We start from the raw sequence: 19,479 nt of genomic DNA on the forward strand, positions 1-19,479 counted from the left end.
GGTGTCCCTTTGTACTAATGTTTATGTGTTCAAATAAATAAATGAATTTCATTCAGGCGTTTAATACTCACAAAAACATCTTTAATAACTAGTATTGAACACCACCAATAAATTTTTTTGAACAAACAATGAAGCATAGGCGAATGCATTTTGAGTTCTGGGGTGCTTATGTTAGCAGTGTTTGACTAAATATCCCATTTTCAAGTATTCTTTGTGAAAAAAATTATAAAAAATATTTACTTGAAACAGCAAATACGTTTTAGGGTTCATTCTTGTATGTGGATTCACAGTTTTGTCTTTTACTCAGATTGTGTTATGATATTTAAGCTAATCCAACAATCTTATGTTCGTGAGTATCCAACTAAGTTGTAACGTTCAGCATCTCATTGAGAATGTAGGAAAGCAAATTGTTTATAATAATTCTTTTTTTGGAAGGGGAAACATTTTTTTGAAAATAGTTTTCATCAATCTTACTTTATTTATTGACTGAATCGACATTTGTTCTGCAATTTCAGCTGAAAATGAAATAACAAAGAATGTGGAACCTATTTTGGGACGACTTATGCATGAAACGAAGTGTAGTAGTGATTTAAAAAACCCATTAACTACTAATTATTTGTTTAATCAATCTACTGCTTCTGGACACTGTCGAAGACGTCTAACAAATTATGATGCTCGTTTGATAGCCGAGGCCAGTTTGCTCACTCCGGTATCCAAACAACGACAGCGTAAACCGCCGAGTTATCCAGATTCTGTAGAGTATGTTTCGTTTAGAAATACGGTGAGATCTTCTAAGACAAGGTCAATAAAGTATGGAAATAAAGATGGAATTTTGAATGACAAGTCACAAAATAACAACGGCCATGATGTTGAAGATGCAAATGACGATTCTAAAAGTTTTTATGCTAAGTACAGCTCACAATTAGGGTTATCTTTTATGGGGAATAAATATGTTGTGGCTTCAGGAACACAGCATTATGCAATGCCGGACAAATGTACGGATATTGAGTCATTTTCTGAAGATCTGAAACCTCCATTACTAACCAGTCCTTCAAAACTTCGTACAACATCATCATTTACTTTGTCAGATAGTTCTCATGATGTGGGTCCTCCCTCCATATATTCCACAGCTGAAGCAGATGATAGAAGTGAACTCCTTTCGATTGATTCTGAACTCACTGAACCCAATTTAGATACTGACTCCTCATGTGATTATCACATTCCTAACACACCCACAATCCCTTTCGGTCTCTATAATAAGTCCATTACAAATGACGAAAAAAGTTCTATAATGTCAGCTGAACATATTCTTATTGATCATGATTACTCTTTACCGGCATGTGATGTTGAATATGCTCTAGTTCCGGATCCAATAATTGACACTAAAATAAATAATCAAGACCATCGACAGAAATCAGAGAAAGATTCACTTCAACACTATAATAATAATAATGATAAAAACTATAATGGATGTATACCAGAAGTCGTCCGTACACCTCCACCTCCACTTCTGCATCCAGAAATTCAATCGAGTATTTTCGAATTATGTGCTCGTGATTCAGCACATAAAATTAAAAATGATTTCCTTTCAAATTCATCTCATATTCCCTCAGTTTCCTACATTCATGATTCATGGCGGTCTCGAACTTCAGATTCAAAGGACAGTTGGCACCCTGGTCTTCTGTTCTCTGACTCTACATCTCCAGATTCTCGCCGTCTGACGGTTACTCTTAAACGTGTTGGACCTAAGCATTACCAAATATCTCAACCAAGTAGACTTTTTATCAATTAAAAAAGATATTTTGTCTATAACAATGTATGAATATGCTTCTTTTTACTTTCTTGCAAATTTATAGGGATGTTTCTATTCTTTATTTATGACCAGCATTTTCGATTTCTTACTACCTCAGATTTCTCATTTATGCGTATGTACTACATAAAAATCCATATTCAATCTTATTATTTCCTTTTAACATGGTAATTATTGTCAGTATGTATATAATGTTAATAAAAAGCACTCTGGCTCTTGTTAACAGTATACCTCTTGTTTTTTTCTGGAATTGGTTTCATGTGATGAGATTCTTTAACTAATCTGAAGTCCAAATGCATGGAGCCAAATACTAATCCAACAGCTAAATCATCTTGGTACAGACCAACAAGCTATCGCTCTACCTACTTCGATATAGGTAACCAGATAATGTCACTATTTCTCACACTGTCTGATACGAAGCCGAGTATATAAACATGTACTTGATGGTTGAGTTATATTATTTAATTAATGGAGAGCAAAAGTGTTGGAATGTTTAATTTACATTTTGTACTTGTAGTTATTGTTTTTAGAGACTACGAGAGAAGTAATTGAATATCGAGACCACTTCATGTAGTTGTAGAGTTATATTAGCGACGTAACTTCATTCATAGTATTATAAGCAGAGATAGTTGATTGCTAACAGTGGAATCCATTACGCACGTTTCGTTTGACGTCTGCTAGTATTTAGTTATCTTTATCATTTAGGGCATTAACCCTTTGATATTAGCAGTCCCAAGGTAATGTCATCTGATAAATAGACCGAATTATCTAGCACTAACATAAAAGAAATGAATGACAACTTATCTTCCCTAAACCAAGACATTCTCCAGTTTTGTTATATTATTTGGTTCTATTTATCTTTTGGTGCTTGGTTAGTTTTCTGAACAAAGAAAGACTAGACTTGAAAATTCCACCTAATGGTCATGGTTGATATGATCGTTAGGAATTTTCCATACCTAACTGAAAATATAGCCGAACATTTACTACCTAGGTTAGTCCCTGAAGTTGATTTCTTTTCTCCTTTTGAGCCTGTTTCTTCACTGTAAATGTTGGAGTTTATTAGCCTTCCAGAACAGATGTCGGCAAACATTTTTACGAAGGGGCCTTATGAACTCTGAGACTTAGGTTGCGGAGTTCATGAAAGGTCTTAAAAATGTTTTTAACTAAGATATCGACAACAAGACCAACATTTGTGTATACAAATATTAGCGTTATTGATATCATATCAGTGAAATGAGTGCAGCTGTGTATAGTTTTCAACAGTGAATTGTAATCAAGAATCGTTTTTCTTGTTGTAATGACTGACTGTATATTTGGATCTCTTAGTTGAGATCTGACCTTCGACTTATCAAAGTCCATAAATGAAAACGTTCACTCACAAATTTCAAAGGACGCACAAAAAAAATAACATGTTACGTGTGAAATGTTTCAAATTTCGGAATTCATTCTGTCAGTGATGAATATAATCCATTATTGCGTGTTTGAACATCCATTCAGGTTGTCAGCTTGAATTTCTGTTAGTTTCATTTAAGATCATGATTATCTGTTTCGATACCAAAAGGGAATGGAGAATTCAATAAGTCAAACTATCAGATCTCGAAAATATCATGGGGATTAGTTATTGAGTTCTGAAATTCTTAAACAGACACCGACAAAACCTATCGTTCATCTGATGTACGGAAATTAGCGTAGTCTTTCCTCAAGTTGTCAAAATGAGAGAACAAGTCTGGTTTCCAACGCTATTTCCTAAGGGCTATAGTACGAATTTGCATATTTCCACAAATTAGTGTACAAGCGACTGATTTTACCCGTAATTCTGGATTATCTTACAGGCCCGTATTTCACCCACCTCTATTCTAGGAAGTTATGTGTAATGCTTTTCACTGTTCACCTTGGTATCTACACTGATTCTACATCCTTATCCGGTTTAATGTCGGGTATGTATTTACAAAAAAGGACTATGTAAAGAATATATTTGATTTCATTAAAATTGGGTTGATCAAGTGTGTTATCCGATTCGACAATATGATTGTTAATCGAAATCGTATGTTGCAGATCATTCACTTGGACAACAACTATCCGGTACCACAGAAAGCAGCAGTTCCTACAAGGTTCTGGTTACGTCTTGTTGAAAAGTATCAACTTTCGCGAAACCTTGGTGCAGGTTATCTTGGATACCAACTCCAACCACTGTACAAAAGGACCAACTACTGGATTTTATTTGTAGTCAGTTGTATAATCAATCTATGATTAACTTGAATCAACTATATGATGAGATCTGTGTTGTTTCACATATCTCTAAAATCAGAAGGCGGAAATGTATGTTAAACTATTGTATGCTAACGCGTTTCGCAGGATCACCATTAACCGAAGTCAACTAGTTATTATTGTTGATTTTGTATCGCGGCATTAGTCTATGTGAAAGACGTCCAGCAAATAAATTCCGAATGGATACCTTAGTACTGTAATTGTCTATAATTTAGGTTAAAACAGACTCCATCTGAGTAGTACACATGATGAAACAAATAAGCCCTTATTTAGACAAAGAACAATGTATTAATTGGTAGTTTATTCTCTTATTTTTACTATAGAGAGAACATATATCAGTATTAAATACAGTTTCGCAACGATTAAAAATTAGTTTGACCTCATTGGGATTGGATATAAAACTTTCCTGCGTGACAATTTATACTCCATCCTTTATATTAATTGAAGATATAAGTGTCTTTAATGGATAATCTCTAATACTATTAGTCTACTAGAAGTTAGTGGCAACATAAAGCTTATTTTTGGACGGTATACTAATCAATTTCGAAAGGTAAAGCCATTTAAAATAAAGATTTTGATCAGTTTTATGTGTGTTGTCGTATTGATTTCCAGAGTACACATTGTTTTCTACAAAATGTTTGAAGAAGTTGTGTTTACTTTATTATGTTTTATCATAAAATCATGGCTAGTTGTGGGGAATTAGCAACCATCAACTCATACTAATTTCTTCAAAATATTTCCTGGCAGTGTCGGATAAGGCCTTATTTCGAATATCATTTGAAAAATTTTCCAGTGAAACTTTCAGTTTAACACTGCACTTCACAAATAAAATTTCGTGTAAATTCTTTAACTACTTATTCATGGTTTATAGCAGCACTATTCTCCCAAAACAAAATTAAGATATCTATGAAGCCAGATGCTAGAGTCATATACTGAAAACCATTTAGTTTGAAAATTAATCGGCTAGTGTAAGAATTCAGTTACATATAAACATTGTATTATTCCTACTCAGGTCATTTATTACAGTATATTTGCGTGACGTCTTTATCTTGATGGGGGGAGTCATGGTTTCACTAGCTATATTTTAACGAATAAGGTCAGAAAATGCTAAGTTGCAATGAACTGAAGAAAATCCCTACTATAAGTGAGTTAATTCTATACGTATATTCACGGGACTAAACGAAGAGTAATGGCATTAAATTCATCATGGGGTTGTGGAGACTTTTGAATTTCATTTTAATCATGAACTCATTTAAGTTAGACCACCATTGAAAACCTGGAAGTATTGAACGTCCATCTCGTCCTAGTATGAAACTCATCAGCAGTGCGCATCAACGACCCCGCACACGAGAATCGAACCAAGATTTCTTGTGAGAAACCGTGACCAGTAGATCTAATCTTTGTCAGTTGTTAGGCCTACTGAAGACAATGGAAGAAAGTCGCACAATGTCGTGGATTAATTGATGTTCGACGTTAAAAATGTTGGATGCCGGCTCAGCAGTCTATAGGTTAAGCGTTTACGTGCGAGATCGAAGGTCTTGGGTTCAATTACTTCACGTGGGTTCGTGGATTCACCCTATTGAGGAGTTTCATACTAAGACGATATGGTTGTCCAGGGCTTCCAGGTTTTCATTGATGGTCTGACCTAAGTTAGTTCATGGGTCACTGAAATCCTCCACAACCCTTTATTGAAAACTTTTATGATGTATTCTACGCTTTCGGGTTTAAAATATTCTGTATTATTTCATAAGATAATAAATTTATTTAAACCTCATTTATATGCTAATTATTAAACTTGGTTTTATGATTTCAATTAATATATGAGTTGCCAATATATCTGAATGTTTGCTGAATACCGAATTTAGTTAGTTCAGCCCCTCTTCTGTTTTAAAACTACTCAACATGGCAGTACGCTTCTTACGACTGTTCACAAATAAATGATCACTGGGTAGTGACCGATATCATGAATGTCATGTCCTTCTTTAGTACTAAGCAAATTCTATCGATTAAGTTGCCATGTGGCCACTAGTTTAAGTGGCTCTTCATCTCGTGGATTATGTTGATATATATATATATATATATATATATATATATATATATATATAGTTGAGTAAACACTAATTTTAAAGATTAGAGAATATGATAATAATTAATGAGACGAAACAAATAGTACACGATCAACACAGTTCACTAAAATCTACAGTAAAAAATGCATCAACACAATTTAAAACGCCTAGTGCAAAAGGCATACAAGTTTCGTGTTTGAAATAGTCAGAATCTTAAATGCGAAGAAAAGAACATAGAGTGAACGCTAATTGAAAATTTTGGAATAGAGAGGTTAGTTTTGATTGTAGTTAGACAGGAGAATCATTTTTGAGATTAAATATAAATGAATAGCAACTTATATGAAGATAACCGCTTACAGAGATTGTTCATTTTGGCCTCAGATGAAGAATGATTCAAAACGAATGGACTCTAGACACCGGATTCGTCCCATTTTGGAACTCTTTTGTCCTATACACTAACAACATTGTATGGACCGGACGTACCACATTTATATTTCGAAACTAACACGATAACTTTGTGATAATATGTTAGAATCAAATGATTCTCATTCTCCATTTCAGCCAGTCCGCGAAATTGGGTGACTTTCAACTATGTTCAATCTGTTCCACTACCGACGTGGTTTGTGTTGATACAGAATCCCAATGATCTTCAATTTTTCTCCCTGACGGCTTGTCGTAATTAAAACTGGGGCTAAAATTTATCTTGTTACTTATATCATTGTTTAATTTTATAGTTGAAATCATGATTCAATTGAAGCTAAACCACCATGGAAAACCTGGAACCACTGGACGGCAGTTTCGTCCTATTGTGGGACTCCTCAGCAGTGCGCATCCACCTCCTTCTGATAATGATCATATGCTCACTAGTGACTGGCTCTATGAGGTATTTCCTGGAGTTCTAGTGAGAAGCAGCAACCAGTGGAGTTCAACCTGGTCTGTTGGAAGATATCAACTTACTGAAGACATTGGTGAATGGTTGCTCAATTTCGTGTATTGGTTTAAGTTAGACATGAACACCGTTGGATGCCGGCTCAGTAGTCTAGAGGTTAAGCGTTCGCGCGCGAGATCGATAGGTCCTGGGTTAGAATCTGGAGAGGCGGGATCATGAGTGCTCACTGATGAGGAGCGCCGAACTGGGACGAAACGGCCGTCCACTGGTTTCAGGTTTTCCATGGTGGTCTAACTTCAACTGAATCATGATTTGAACCATAAAATTACTAAAATCTCTACAAAACCCCTTCCTAATTGTTTAATTTGCCTTCGATGACATATGATTCTGAATATAATTTACAAGTCTAACTAAACTTTTTAATATAAACTGATTGAGAGTTATAGAGAAAAAGAATAATAGACCACCACATGACATCATTTAAAAAAATTATGGACTGTTGAATTGAACCATATCAGGTACAAATTTCTTGTTTGAGTTCAGTCAAATAAGTGTATCTTAGTGATATGTGGGCGAGGATGACAATGATTGGTTGTTTTGCTGAGTCAGCATTAGATAGGATGACAGGTGTCATATGTGTTATATATATTCCCCTATCTTGACAGTTATTGATGGACAGTTATTAATTGACTGTTCCTTGTGTCGGATTTTGGTGTGGAAATATATTGACGTTATAGTCAGGCTAATCTCGTGTTCTTGATCTGATTTGTGTTGAAGTCCTGTAGAATAGACACTGGGTGGGAATCTAGTGTAGATATTCGTCTAAGGTAAATTGGCGTCCCACATACGTGTAAAAAGTGAAAGGACTGTTATAACCAGAAACCCTATCGTTATAATCAGTATCCTATTGTTTATAACACTTAGTATTCAAAATTGTAGTTGACATGATTCAATGCTGGTCTTTGTACCATAGATATATTCGATCTTCATCCGTTTTCTAAATTTTAAGTTTTATTAATATTTCATGCTCATATTTAATTCGTTCTCTATTAACTAACTTTTCTGTTTGGTTTTGACAAACACTCATGTTGTTTTAACTCTGTTACTATTCGACGTTAATCTCGTCTAACTGAGCAACTGTGGTCAATAAACATCTACACTTGTCTCTACTTTGCATATGACTCTTTGTTACACAGTTTAAACCGGTGTTAACTGCTCATAAGTGTTCAACAGCAAAGCATTTCCCGTTAAAGAATCTAGCATTCATTATCTAACTCCAGGGTAACGAATTTTATTGGGTCCACTAGACGGTGGTACCAAGTCACTAAGTCTATTGCCAACATTATCGTAAACTTAGAATAATATCTTCATTAGGTCTCCATCATAGATCGATACCAGGGAGAAGTGCACAGCTCTTTCGTTCTGGTTTGAATTTATTGGTAGTACCGTCTCACGATATTACACTACGTCCAGTTAGGTATTTTAACCTATTTGGGAATGCTTTCAGACCACTGAGTTAGAATCCAGTAGTCACCATTTTCACTTTGATTTAATTCACGATTTTATATGACGATCATCTAGTGATGTCCAGGATAGCTGTTCTACTTTTGACATGATTAAATTCTATTGGTCCTGGCTTCTCAAAGGTTGTCAGCATAGAGCACAAAACTATCATTTAAATAAACTCATTGTGGAAGTCTGTTTAGTCTAAAAATAGCCATGGTTTGTACTGTAATCAAGATGTCTTAAAGTATTTTACGAATTTGATCATCAATCGTGTTCAACTTCTGCTATAGTTTTTTCTTTGTTTTCTTCCTAACAATGAGAGGAACTTCTTTAACTAAAAGAATTCTTGATTATATTTTTCATAAGTTAACTGTTTCCTTCATTATCCACTACTCTCGTTTAATTATTTTTATTTATTAGTTTTTTACTATAGTCACCCTCCTTCATCTGTCTATTAACTCTTTCCTTTTCTTATGTGTCGCGCATATCTATTTTGGTGGCTATTTTTGCCAACATTTATGTTCAAATAAATAATCAGTAAATCTTTTCAATGGTCTAAACAGTACTTATTTATGAGATTTAATGTGTTTTCAGAAAGCAATATATACTGCCTAATAATAATAATAATTATTGAATGACGTGTGTTTAAAGTTTGAGAGGAAATACTTTAAGTTACTAAAAGAATTCCATTCAGTAACAAGATATTACTAATTACCGAAGTATTTTCTTAGTATAACGGAGAGATACTTCGGAGTGGAAAAGAACGACATATAACCTATCTGGATCAAGATCTTAAAGTGATTGGCAAAATTTACTCACCACAGAACTAGTTATCCCCACGAAGTCTCATTATGATTGCATATGAACTGTTTATCATTATATTTTTAAGACAAAACCTAATTAATTTACAATTAATCATAAGAAAAATTAGATCTATAAAAGTGTAGTGAGTTGACTGGAATTGCTACCAATATGTAAGATGTAGAGTAGGACATAGTGTAGGCATTTGAATAATTCGACAGTACATAATGTTCCGGCTTGAAAAAATTTTAAATGTTAACTAAGGCATATTTCAATATTGATATCAATCGAAATTCCTGTACAATTACTTGAATCCTCCATTAATTAATAAAGATTGGTCAAACAAATTAGTAAGCCCAAGTACTCCTAAGACTTTACAGTTATGCTTGAGGCGAACTATTCGAGCCATGAAGACTACGTTCTTTCAAGTGATTATTAAAAAATGGCTTGTTTATTTGGCCCAAACAAGTGATGCATAAAATCCATCTTCATATTTAAACAATATTAGATTGTTAGCCCCGCTTTGCAAGTTATAATGATAAAAGGTAGAATTTAGGTAAAATCTTATAATATTCAAGATCAGTTTTAAAGTGATGACCTCGGAATTAGTATCCTTTTTCCATTTTACAGAATAAGAAACAGGTCAATTTGTTTATTGATTTCGATGTCCTTATATTTTTTAATTTCAGGTTAGACCAACAGATTATTGATTACTAGTATGATGTGTAGTCTGTTTTCCGTACCAATTTTCAAAGAATAGGGTTAATACTTGGTTGGACTGGACCGTGTAAGGAAACAATTATATGAACAACAATAAAACTAATAACGCACCCTTGTTCTTCTACTCAAATGTGTTTCTCCAATATCCAAGATCAATAACGAACTTTGAGTCATGCTAAAGAAACGCAGCTAGAAACAGAAACTCAGTCACCCAAGATTCCTACACCAAAATCTTTTAAAGCTTTAAGTATAGTTTACTATACCTTACAAGATCCAAGTACATGTTCAAAACGTTTTGTCTAGAGGATATGAAGATATGTGATAGGCGGTGTGTTGCTCTACAGTTTAATTTATATTAGTAAGCTATTTGCCGTAATTCCAGTGATTTCGGTCATTGTTTATGTTAGCCACGTTCGACCTGAATACATTTTCTTATTGATTTGTTTTAGGAGATAATCACTGATGCCGTTAAAACAGAAATGCAGGAGTTTGACTGATGTAAAACACCGAAAACAGATAACTAGAACCCCTTATTCTTTTACTTGACACATTTTTCTACTTAGCTTTTAGAATGTTTACAAAGTTATCAGGAACCTCTTAATCCTCTAACATACAATCTTACTTAACAAAGAAAAAGCGGTGTCGTTAAGAATCGGCAAGCACCAAGTTTGGATTTCGATAATCGTATTAGCAGGAAATTATAGTACGAAGGACAATTTGACAGAGTAAATTTATCAGAAAACCACGATTCAATGAAGTATTAACACAAATGAACAATCACTTCAGTGGTACAGACGCATTTTATCACGATTATTTTCCATTAGCTAGGAAAAAAGTAGTTCCATCAACTACTAAATAAAATCAGCATGATGAATAAACAAATGCAAATTTAAGGTAGAAATCAAAATCGAACGTATAAAACGGGAAATGTGGGTAAGCCGCGCTATACCCCGAACAACCTTGAGATCTCAAAGCATTTAACAAATCAGGAGACATTAAAGCATAATGAATTGCTTATTACAATCAGACTAAGGCCTAGGATCGTTGTATTATAGCTGATGTCATTTATTAGTGAAAGTATTCATCCTAACTCGTAATGTTAACTCCCAACCCTATTTTAGCAAATGAGCTGTGACCATGAAGTCGTCACACATACGCCATTGTTTCGGTGGTACAGTTCAGCTTCATCGAAAAGGCGTATAGAAACGATATTAAAATAAGATATCTGAAGTCATGTAAAATAAAAGTTGGGTTGGACTTGAATGAAGTGTTTTTTCTCTTCAAAATATAGAGAGTAATAACAGTGGTTACGCGAGTACGTAGTCCGAATGTTTGTTATCAAAGTTCCATCTAGACGAAGATAATTTATTTAAAAATTTGAAACGTTCTGAACTCTCTTATAACGACCCAGCTACTCTTGTCACTTAGTATTCTTGGACATTACTTCACTCGACAAGTCCCCGAATCAGAACACGGTTGAACAGGAACGTAATTATATTCCAAATAACAAGGATGGATGGAAATAGGAATCACAATAAGAAAAACGTTAGTGTATCCATAATTTTTACACAATAATATTCTAGAGTCTTCTCCAAGTATCCACCGGCGCTGATTGATTACGAAATAGCCAATCAGCGTGTTCCACACAATCCTGCACGGAACATGCTTTAATCCAATCTATATTCGATTAACACACTTTATTTTGTGATCTTGATATATTTTACGGGTATTGCAACTTTTATGCGAGAAATAACCATAAAATCAACCATTCTGTGTTATTACAAAGTTTGTTCGTACAATAGTTACAGAAAGATGTGAAAATTATAATTAATATATAGGCACTTATCTGAAACGGTATCGATCCGTAGAATTTTATGACAGAAAAAGTCAAATCAAATGATTGTATATCAATAAACATTTATTTTCAGTAATCTTTATACAAAAATATTGGTAATTTAAGCTGAGAAATACGTGTGAAAAACTTTATAGTGTTGTAACCATATTCTAAAAAAAATGTTTTAAATATCTAAACATCATTCCAGGATAAATAACAGAATCAAAATACCATGAACATAGACAGTCAGTCACAATGAATAAAGCATATATGCAAGTTTTACCTGATTTCAAATATAACTAATTTATGAAGTAACCAGCCAACTCAGTAATCAAGCTTGAATTCGAAATGCCTTGGTTTGATAGTCGATATGCAGTGGAATAATCGCTAAGCGTTTATGCTATTCAGATATGTCTTACAAACATTGTTAGTGTTGTTACGTAGTGTTTCATCAATACACTGCGATAATTGTCCCTCATGGAAAATATATCCCACAGTCTACTAACATGATTCTTAATGAAATCTGATTAAAACTTGATCATTTTCAGTAAGATTTGAAAGCAATCATGAGTAGTAGTGTGATTGACTTTGATGACAAGACTATATCGGAGAACTTGAGTTAGACAACACGAATACGATTGTCTACTCAGTTACCCGTCTCTTATTAAAGTCTTTGGAATATCAAAAGACAAAAACCAGTCTGTTCGCGGAGAATTAGTTAGCAAAATTACAACTTCATGTAATGAACCTAAGATAATTGAGAAAAGGGTGAATTATGTACATTAGCTGGTCCAACAACAAGATAAATTCAGTTAGTCAGTCATATGCAACATAGAATCTGACACATATGTGAATCGGTTAAATTTGCTACATCACATCAGCAAAGCGAGACGTTGAAACAGTATATTTAGTAATGGTACTACAGGTAATAAAAAAGATTAGCCATATAGAGCATGACTCGAGAAAATATGAATTAGAGGAATAAAAAATTTATGGAGGATAATTTTGTAGCCTTGGATCTAAGGAATGACAGTGAATGCATCTAAACTAGTGTAACTGATTCTGATCCATGTTATCATTTATTTTATTTTTTTTAAACACATAAACATTGGTACAAGGAGGCACCAAATTTATATACGCCACATAAATAACTCGATTTGTGTGAGGGCTGGGATACTGCTCAGGTGCCCAAACTGAAGCAGATGGTTCTCTTAGAGGGCCACGCCCCGAGCCTTTGACCTAATGGTCTACTCCACAAGGCAGTGGAGCAGCGCAAGGAGATGTAGTTCCATGGTAGCCGGTGACCAACAATTGGTTTATACGCCATTTATTCCTTCAGGATACTGGAGTCCATATGCACCACTGGTTTAGAATCAGAGTTTTCCAAATCCTCTAGGTGGACTCTCCGTGTCCACCAACCCGGTTGAAGCGCCGGCCATGTTATCATCAATGTGTTTAATCACTGGTTATGATAAGCATACAGACCCCAAGCAAGTAATGGATGGCTACTATCAAGATAAATTAAAAGATATGCTTGACTAAGTAATTTATCCACTACCACCATATATATCAACTTAACAAATAGTAGTGTAAACAGGAAGCTGACACCAATTCTCTTACAGGAAGAAATAAAAAGATTTACTAAGTATAAGGTAATACTTTTGATATTATTGATGTACAGTAGGGTTTATTTACAAGGAAGTGAATAATTCTAAAATATCATTACTGTCATCAATACAACTGTTACTCATGAAAATTTGTTATTAAACCATAAAAATAACATAAAAAGTAATAATACAATTAATAAATAAGTGGTTTACATGTGTATAAATATTGAAAACACGTAAATCAATACAAATGAATATAGATTTTACATGAAACTATAAACAATTGGAGGATGCAAAATTAAACGTGACTTCTTTCCTAAAGAAAAAGTAAACAGATTGGATTAAGGATGAAAAACTGAAATGTAAACCACTTGGGAAATGATGTTTTGGTTAAATAGTATACGGCTAGGATATTATTCAACAGTATTCGGATGAATGATACTATTAAATCTTGTCATATTCTACAACATATCCAAAGCCACATAGAAATGCATGTGATGTAATGAAAAGTAGTAAAATTTAGTATTTATAGGAAACTAGAGAAAGTGAAGAAAATGTTTGTATTGCCTCAAAAAAAAGACAACAATGTCCCAATGATCAGAAATAAGAATAGGAAAAGAGGAATTGAAAATTGAACTTACTATCATTAAATACTATTGAGAGTATTTGTTATAATACAATAATAGAAAAATAAATGGCACATGTACAAAAATAATGAAACTGAAATAATACAACTATTGAAGAATGAAACATTGCATTATATATATATATATATATATATATATATCATGGAACTGGTGTTTGGTATTGTCAGTTGTCCTGATGGTATTTTGTTTGGACGGTTTCTATAAGTTTGCAGTATATATATATAAATGAAAAATCCGAATGGATAGCGAACAGTATGTTTCACAACAAATTATTCAGATCTACTACGCTAGTTAAAACCTACAGTTTAAACATAGTGTTATTGAATTCGTGTATACATTCGAACGGTTCAATAAGATATTGTTTATGATAATCAGCTGAACATAGGACTACTAACATTTTTGGGGGAAAACTCAACATTTTAGGATGAAAATAAGGAAGATATATCACTATAAAAATCAAATTACTGGACATTTTTCATGGAAATTGGAATGAAAAGTACAAATTCCTCGGAAATAATAATGATGCCCATTTTTTATTTCAATTTGGTGAAAAATTCAATCGGGAAAATATATACACGCTTTTGGCAATTGATCTATTCGAAGAACCTAATGGAAAAAGTTGAGAATGAACATATTCAAGTGTAATATCAAAAACGTACAGTGATTGAAAACAGTATGAGTGGGAATTATGAAAGTTATTTCATATCACTATCAGTGATATATGAACCGAGAGTCGACTACAGTAATTTTATAACTTAAAATGTTAATCACTTCTTCCTAAAGTTTAAGTTACACTTTTGATAATCCAACTGAAGTTTAAATACAAAAAATACTGAGATTTATTCACTAAATTATTAGCACGTGGTCTGTTTGAATCCGTTACACGCTAAACAACTGTGTTACACTTTGATATCAAGTTTATTTCAGGAATACAATACATCATACATAATTCACGGTTAAAACAAAACAAGTTTTGAAAACATACGTATTCCATCAGTGTTGTTGTTTCGGAAGACCGTTGTTTGACCAAAGACAAGCGTAAACCAATATTACAATACAGTCGAATATTTTCAGCTTCCAGTATTTTTTGTAGATCTCTTTTGGTTCGTCTGCTTAAATGAATTACTGGCCATAAAGAGCAACCGGCTGTACAACAACAACACAATAACCCACAAATAAACCATCTAACGTGACTAGGTAGTGAATTCTCCAAGCGCTCATTAATTTTACGTATACTTTCCTCAAATTCTTCAGGAGCTAGTTTACCATGTAATTCATTCGGGAATTCTTCCTTGAATTTATTGTTCATACCAAAGCTAACAATATTTTAATTAAAGAAAGTGAAATGCATGATTTAATTTTACATGTGAATGTTATGAGTAAATAAATTACCATGGGTTTATCAAGAAAGTTATGAACCATATCTAGATTTTGCTGCCTACACCTTTGATAAGTGAATCTCTGTTGAAACTAACTAAAAAGAATATTTAAACTACCGAATAACAGATTAACATTACAAACTCAGCATCAGTAAAAAATATATAGTAAAAACGCGGACTTGGCTTCCACAAACAAAAGTAGTGACAATAAAAGTGCATGTTGGAAAGCTACACAGATAAAAAGATAAGATGGTTCTATCTACTAATTAGTAATCATTAACTTCGCTCAATAACAACACTATACATAAAATATTCTGTGAGTAATAAGAGGTAAGTAAAGACTCAATATTAGTGCCTATTAATGAGTTGATTCTTGTCAGGCCTTACTCATTTTCAAAATCTAAAAAACAATGAGTAAAATCTTTTGCATGAGTTTAATCAAGACCTAGAGATTTTTGGGACGCTGTATAAACTTGTAAAAGGCGAAAGATTTATCCGCAAATGAGGAGAAACCAGAGTGTTGTGTGCCCCCAAATGCCCTAGTACGGCCGAGAGTGGGGAGAGTCCGCTTTCCCTCTCCAAATGCTCTCACATGGCCACGCGAATATATAGCCTCTGCCAGAGAAGTCCTACTCACTGCCTTCTCGTGGCGGGGGTGTTGTTTACAAAATTGAGAGGACGAAAAGCAAATGTCCGGCGCCTTAACCGGGTTGGTGGACATGGAAAGTTCACCTAGGGGAGTTGGAAAACCCTGATTCAAAACCAATGGTGCACATGGGCTCCAGTATCCTGAAGGAACAAATGGCGTATGAACCAATTGTTTGGTTACCGGCTAATATGGGACTGCATCTCCTTACGATGCTCCACTGCCTTGTGGACTAGACCTTCAGGTCAAAGGCTCCGGGTGTGGCCCCCTAAGAAAACTACCTGCTTCAGCTTGGGCACCTGGGCAGTATCACAGCCCTCACACAAATCAAATGAGATTTGTGTGGCGCATATGTATCTGGTGCTTCCTTGTACCAGAGTAGTGTAGTGGCAATGGGCCCCAACCACACAATCCTCAAAACTGAACATCAGATAACTGGGAAAATAAACTTTCAACATGTAACACTAAGAGAAGGTGAATAATGGTGAACGCGGGAACATTCATTCTGAATTTAATTGACCGGATGGCATGGCTCAGCCTTGCAGGCGTGATCATTCTTGTGTAACTCAACGCTTTTATTCATATTAAATATATTGTTCTGTCTCCAACCTAAATGTGTTCTCCATCATATATTGGTGATTCTTACGATAAGACGAGTCAGTGTATGTAATGATGTGACTTCCACGTAAGATCTTATAGATCAGGTAGTCACATCATGACATATCTACAATTTTAGGATTAGGTCTATTATTACAGCAGTACTAATAACGACGTGGATCATAATTCTATATTGGTAAGCCCGGTTAAAGAAATGCAGCCTATTATTAATCCGCATTTTAACTTTAACTTTCTCGATCGATTTTTACTTATGTTAGCCCATTATTCTATTAATCCTTTGATTAGTGCTCACGTGTATTATCGTATTGTAATACTGATTAGTACTCGTAACTCACTAGCTCAATCGATACTATTAACAGGTCATCTGTTTTAATTATTAGCTACGATTGTTAATTAATAAGCTTTAATAGCATGTACATACTTCAGCAAAATAAGTGTGTTTGAACATCAAGCTCTAGCAAATACGGCTTTTAACTGACGTAAATAGACATTGGCTAGCAACGTGAGCAAGGACTGAATGGTTATCTGGACCTAATCATTGTGTGGAAATATGTATTTATTTACTTAAACACATGAAAATTGGTACAAGGAAGCACCAGATACATATGCGCCACACAAATCTCATTTGATTTGTGTGAGGGCTGTGATACTGCCCAGGTGCCCAAGCTGAAGCAGGTAGTTTTCTTAGGGGGCCACACCCGGAGCCTTTGACCTGAAGGTCTAGTCCACAAGGCAGTGGAGCATCGTAAGGAGATGCAGTCCCATATTAGCCGGTAACCAAACAATTGGTTCATACGCCATTTGTTCCTTCAGGATACTGGAGCCCATGTGCACCATTGGTTTTGAATCAGGGTTTTCCAAATCCTCTAGGTGAACTTTCCATGTCCACCAACCCGGTTAAGGCGCCGGACATTTGCTTTTCGTCCTCTCAATTTTGTAAACAACACTCCCGCCACGAGAAGGCAGTGAGTAGGACTTCTCTGGCAGAGGCTATATATTCGCGTGGCCATGTGAGAGCATTTGGAGAGGGAAAGCGGACTCTCCCCACTCTCGGCCGTACTAGGGCATTTGGGGGGGGGCGAATAAATATTTCGAATTATACAACTTCGAGAAGGTATTCGCAGAAAACAGATCTTTTTAGTAAGATCAGTCAAGCTTAGCAAAACGGGTGGATCAAACTATATATATTTTGTATGATACTAACTACAATTGCTTCGCCTCAGAATTCTCATTTCCAGGAGATTCTCATTGGTAATTTCACTCAATGTTTTTATGACAAGCAGTAACTTTGATCCACTACAAGGTAACTGATCTACTGATAAAATTTGCTCACGACTACAATGCAGAATTCCCTAACTTTGATAACGCAGATTATTTGTATTTCGTTGACTTTTATCCAGCAACTGGTAAAATCTACTAACAATTAATGGGTCAAAAAAGAACGTACGACAATACCTATATAGAAACACACCAAAATGTCAGCTTGACCAACATGTTGAAAAAATACATAATTGATTTACCGAAGAATAGTAATTTAAGTTTTGGGGAAGATTATCACCAAATTTACCGACCTCTGATCGCCTGATGCTAACGATCAGAAGTGCTCGGTGATACAACGTGACGTCGTGGGGTTAAGAGAACTTTCGTCAGACTTAGATTACTGTCAGATCCTTCTCAAACCAGTGGCAGCAGCTATGAAGAACATTCCATTAGGTCAAGTGGTGGGTGAGAGTAAATATACAACCAGTTTATTCGTATAGGCTTTCTAACTTGTTAATTTTAGAGACAAACAAGTCTTTGCTCAAGGCGTCAGTATGGTGACGCTCGTTAAATTGCCTTCAAAACTCCCAATCTATTTTTCACGACGTGCTGTTTTTTTTCTAGTTATTTACTGCCGTATGCCTGTTAGGACAAAACAAAATTCAAATCGAGAACTGATAACACTGTCAAGACTGAATAGTTTGATAGGATTTGTGAGGGGAAGATCAGACCTGATGATCGGGGTTTTCTAGAAACGTGGAGGAGCTGATTGCTTACTATACTTGTAAGGCTTTCTGAAAATTTACAACTATACATACTTAGAATTAACTTATTATAACCATTATTTCAGAAAATAGACACTCCAACGATCATGAAAGATAAGTGTTCGCTCTGAATGTGAGGAAAATCCTGAGTGACTGAAATTTTAGAACTAAAGGGAATAACATTTAGATTAAACCAATGAAGCTTTACTAGCCAGGTAAAAGAAACTTTAATTTTGGGGTTAGTCACTCACTACTACAAATGCTTAACGTCCCGAAAAGTTGACTCACATTGTTACATCTCCACAGCCTTTTATCAAAATGGGCTCACGAGGTCTCTCACATTGTCCGGAAGAAACATAATTAAGAAAATCTATTTCATCCGTATCGTTCATTCTCACATGACCCGGCGTATTCAGAGTGCTTCGAATTCCAATATTCTACACTTCGCCAGTCAGAACTGTGAACAAACGTTTTAGTGAATTAGGGGTTTATAACACTTTAGTTCAGCATAATAAGTGATTAAACTTACGTTATTTTATTGACCATTAAAGATGACTATATTCTTTTAATCTATTTGCAATGGTGCTCTGTACTATCAACGCGGATGGCCAAATTTTTTCCCCACTGGAGGAAGGAATGAAATGTGACGAGTGTAACGACTGGT

General features: G+C 34.7%; 2 protein-coding genes across 2 annotated transcripts; one reads left to right on the forward strand and one right to left on the reverse strand.

Moving 5' to 3' along the window:
• Positions 1 to 569: 569 nt before the first annotated feature.
• Smp_062540 (hypothetical protein) lies at positions 570 to 1,792 on the forward strand (the record flags this gene model as incomplete). The annotated part of the gene is made up of 1 exon (XM_018797135.1): positions 570 to 1,792. The coding sequence occupies exon 1, from the start codon at positions 983 to 985 to the stop codon at positions 1,790 to 1,792; it is 810 nt and encodes a 269-aa protein (XP_018652207.1). The 5' UTR covers positions 570 to 982.
• A 12,911-nt stretch (positions 1,793 to 14,703) lies between these two features.
• Smp_062550 (putative cysteine-rich hydrophobic domain 2 (chic1)) lies at positions 14,704 to 19,207 on the reverse strand (the record flags this gene model as incomplete). The annotated part of the gene is made up of 3 exons (XM_018797136.1): positions 14,704 to 14,754; positions 15,134 to 15,464; positions 19,104 to 19,207. 3 exons carry the CDS (start codon positions 19,205 to 19,207, stop codon positions 14,704 to 14,706), a joined length of 486 nt encoding a protein of 161 aa, XP_018652208.1.
• Positions 19,208 to 19,479: the final 272 nt, after the last annotated feature.

Source organism: Schistosoma mansoni, chromosome 4, assembly GCF_000237925.1.
Source record: "Schistosoma mansoni strain Puerto Rico chromosome 4, complete genome".
Taxonomy (NCBI): Eukaryota; Metazoa; Platyhelminthes; class Trematoda; order Strigeidida; family Schistosomatidae; genus Schistosoma; species Schistosoma mansoni.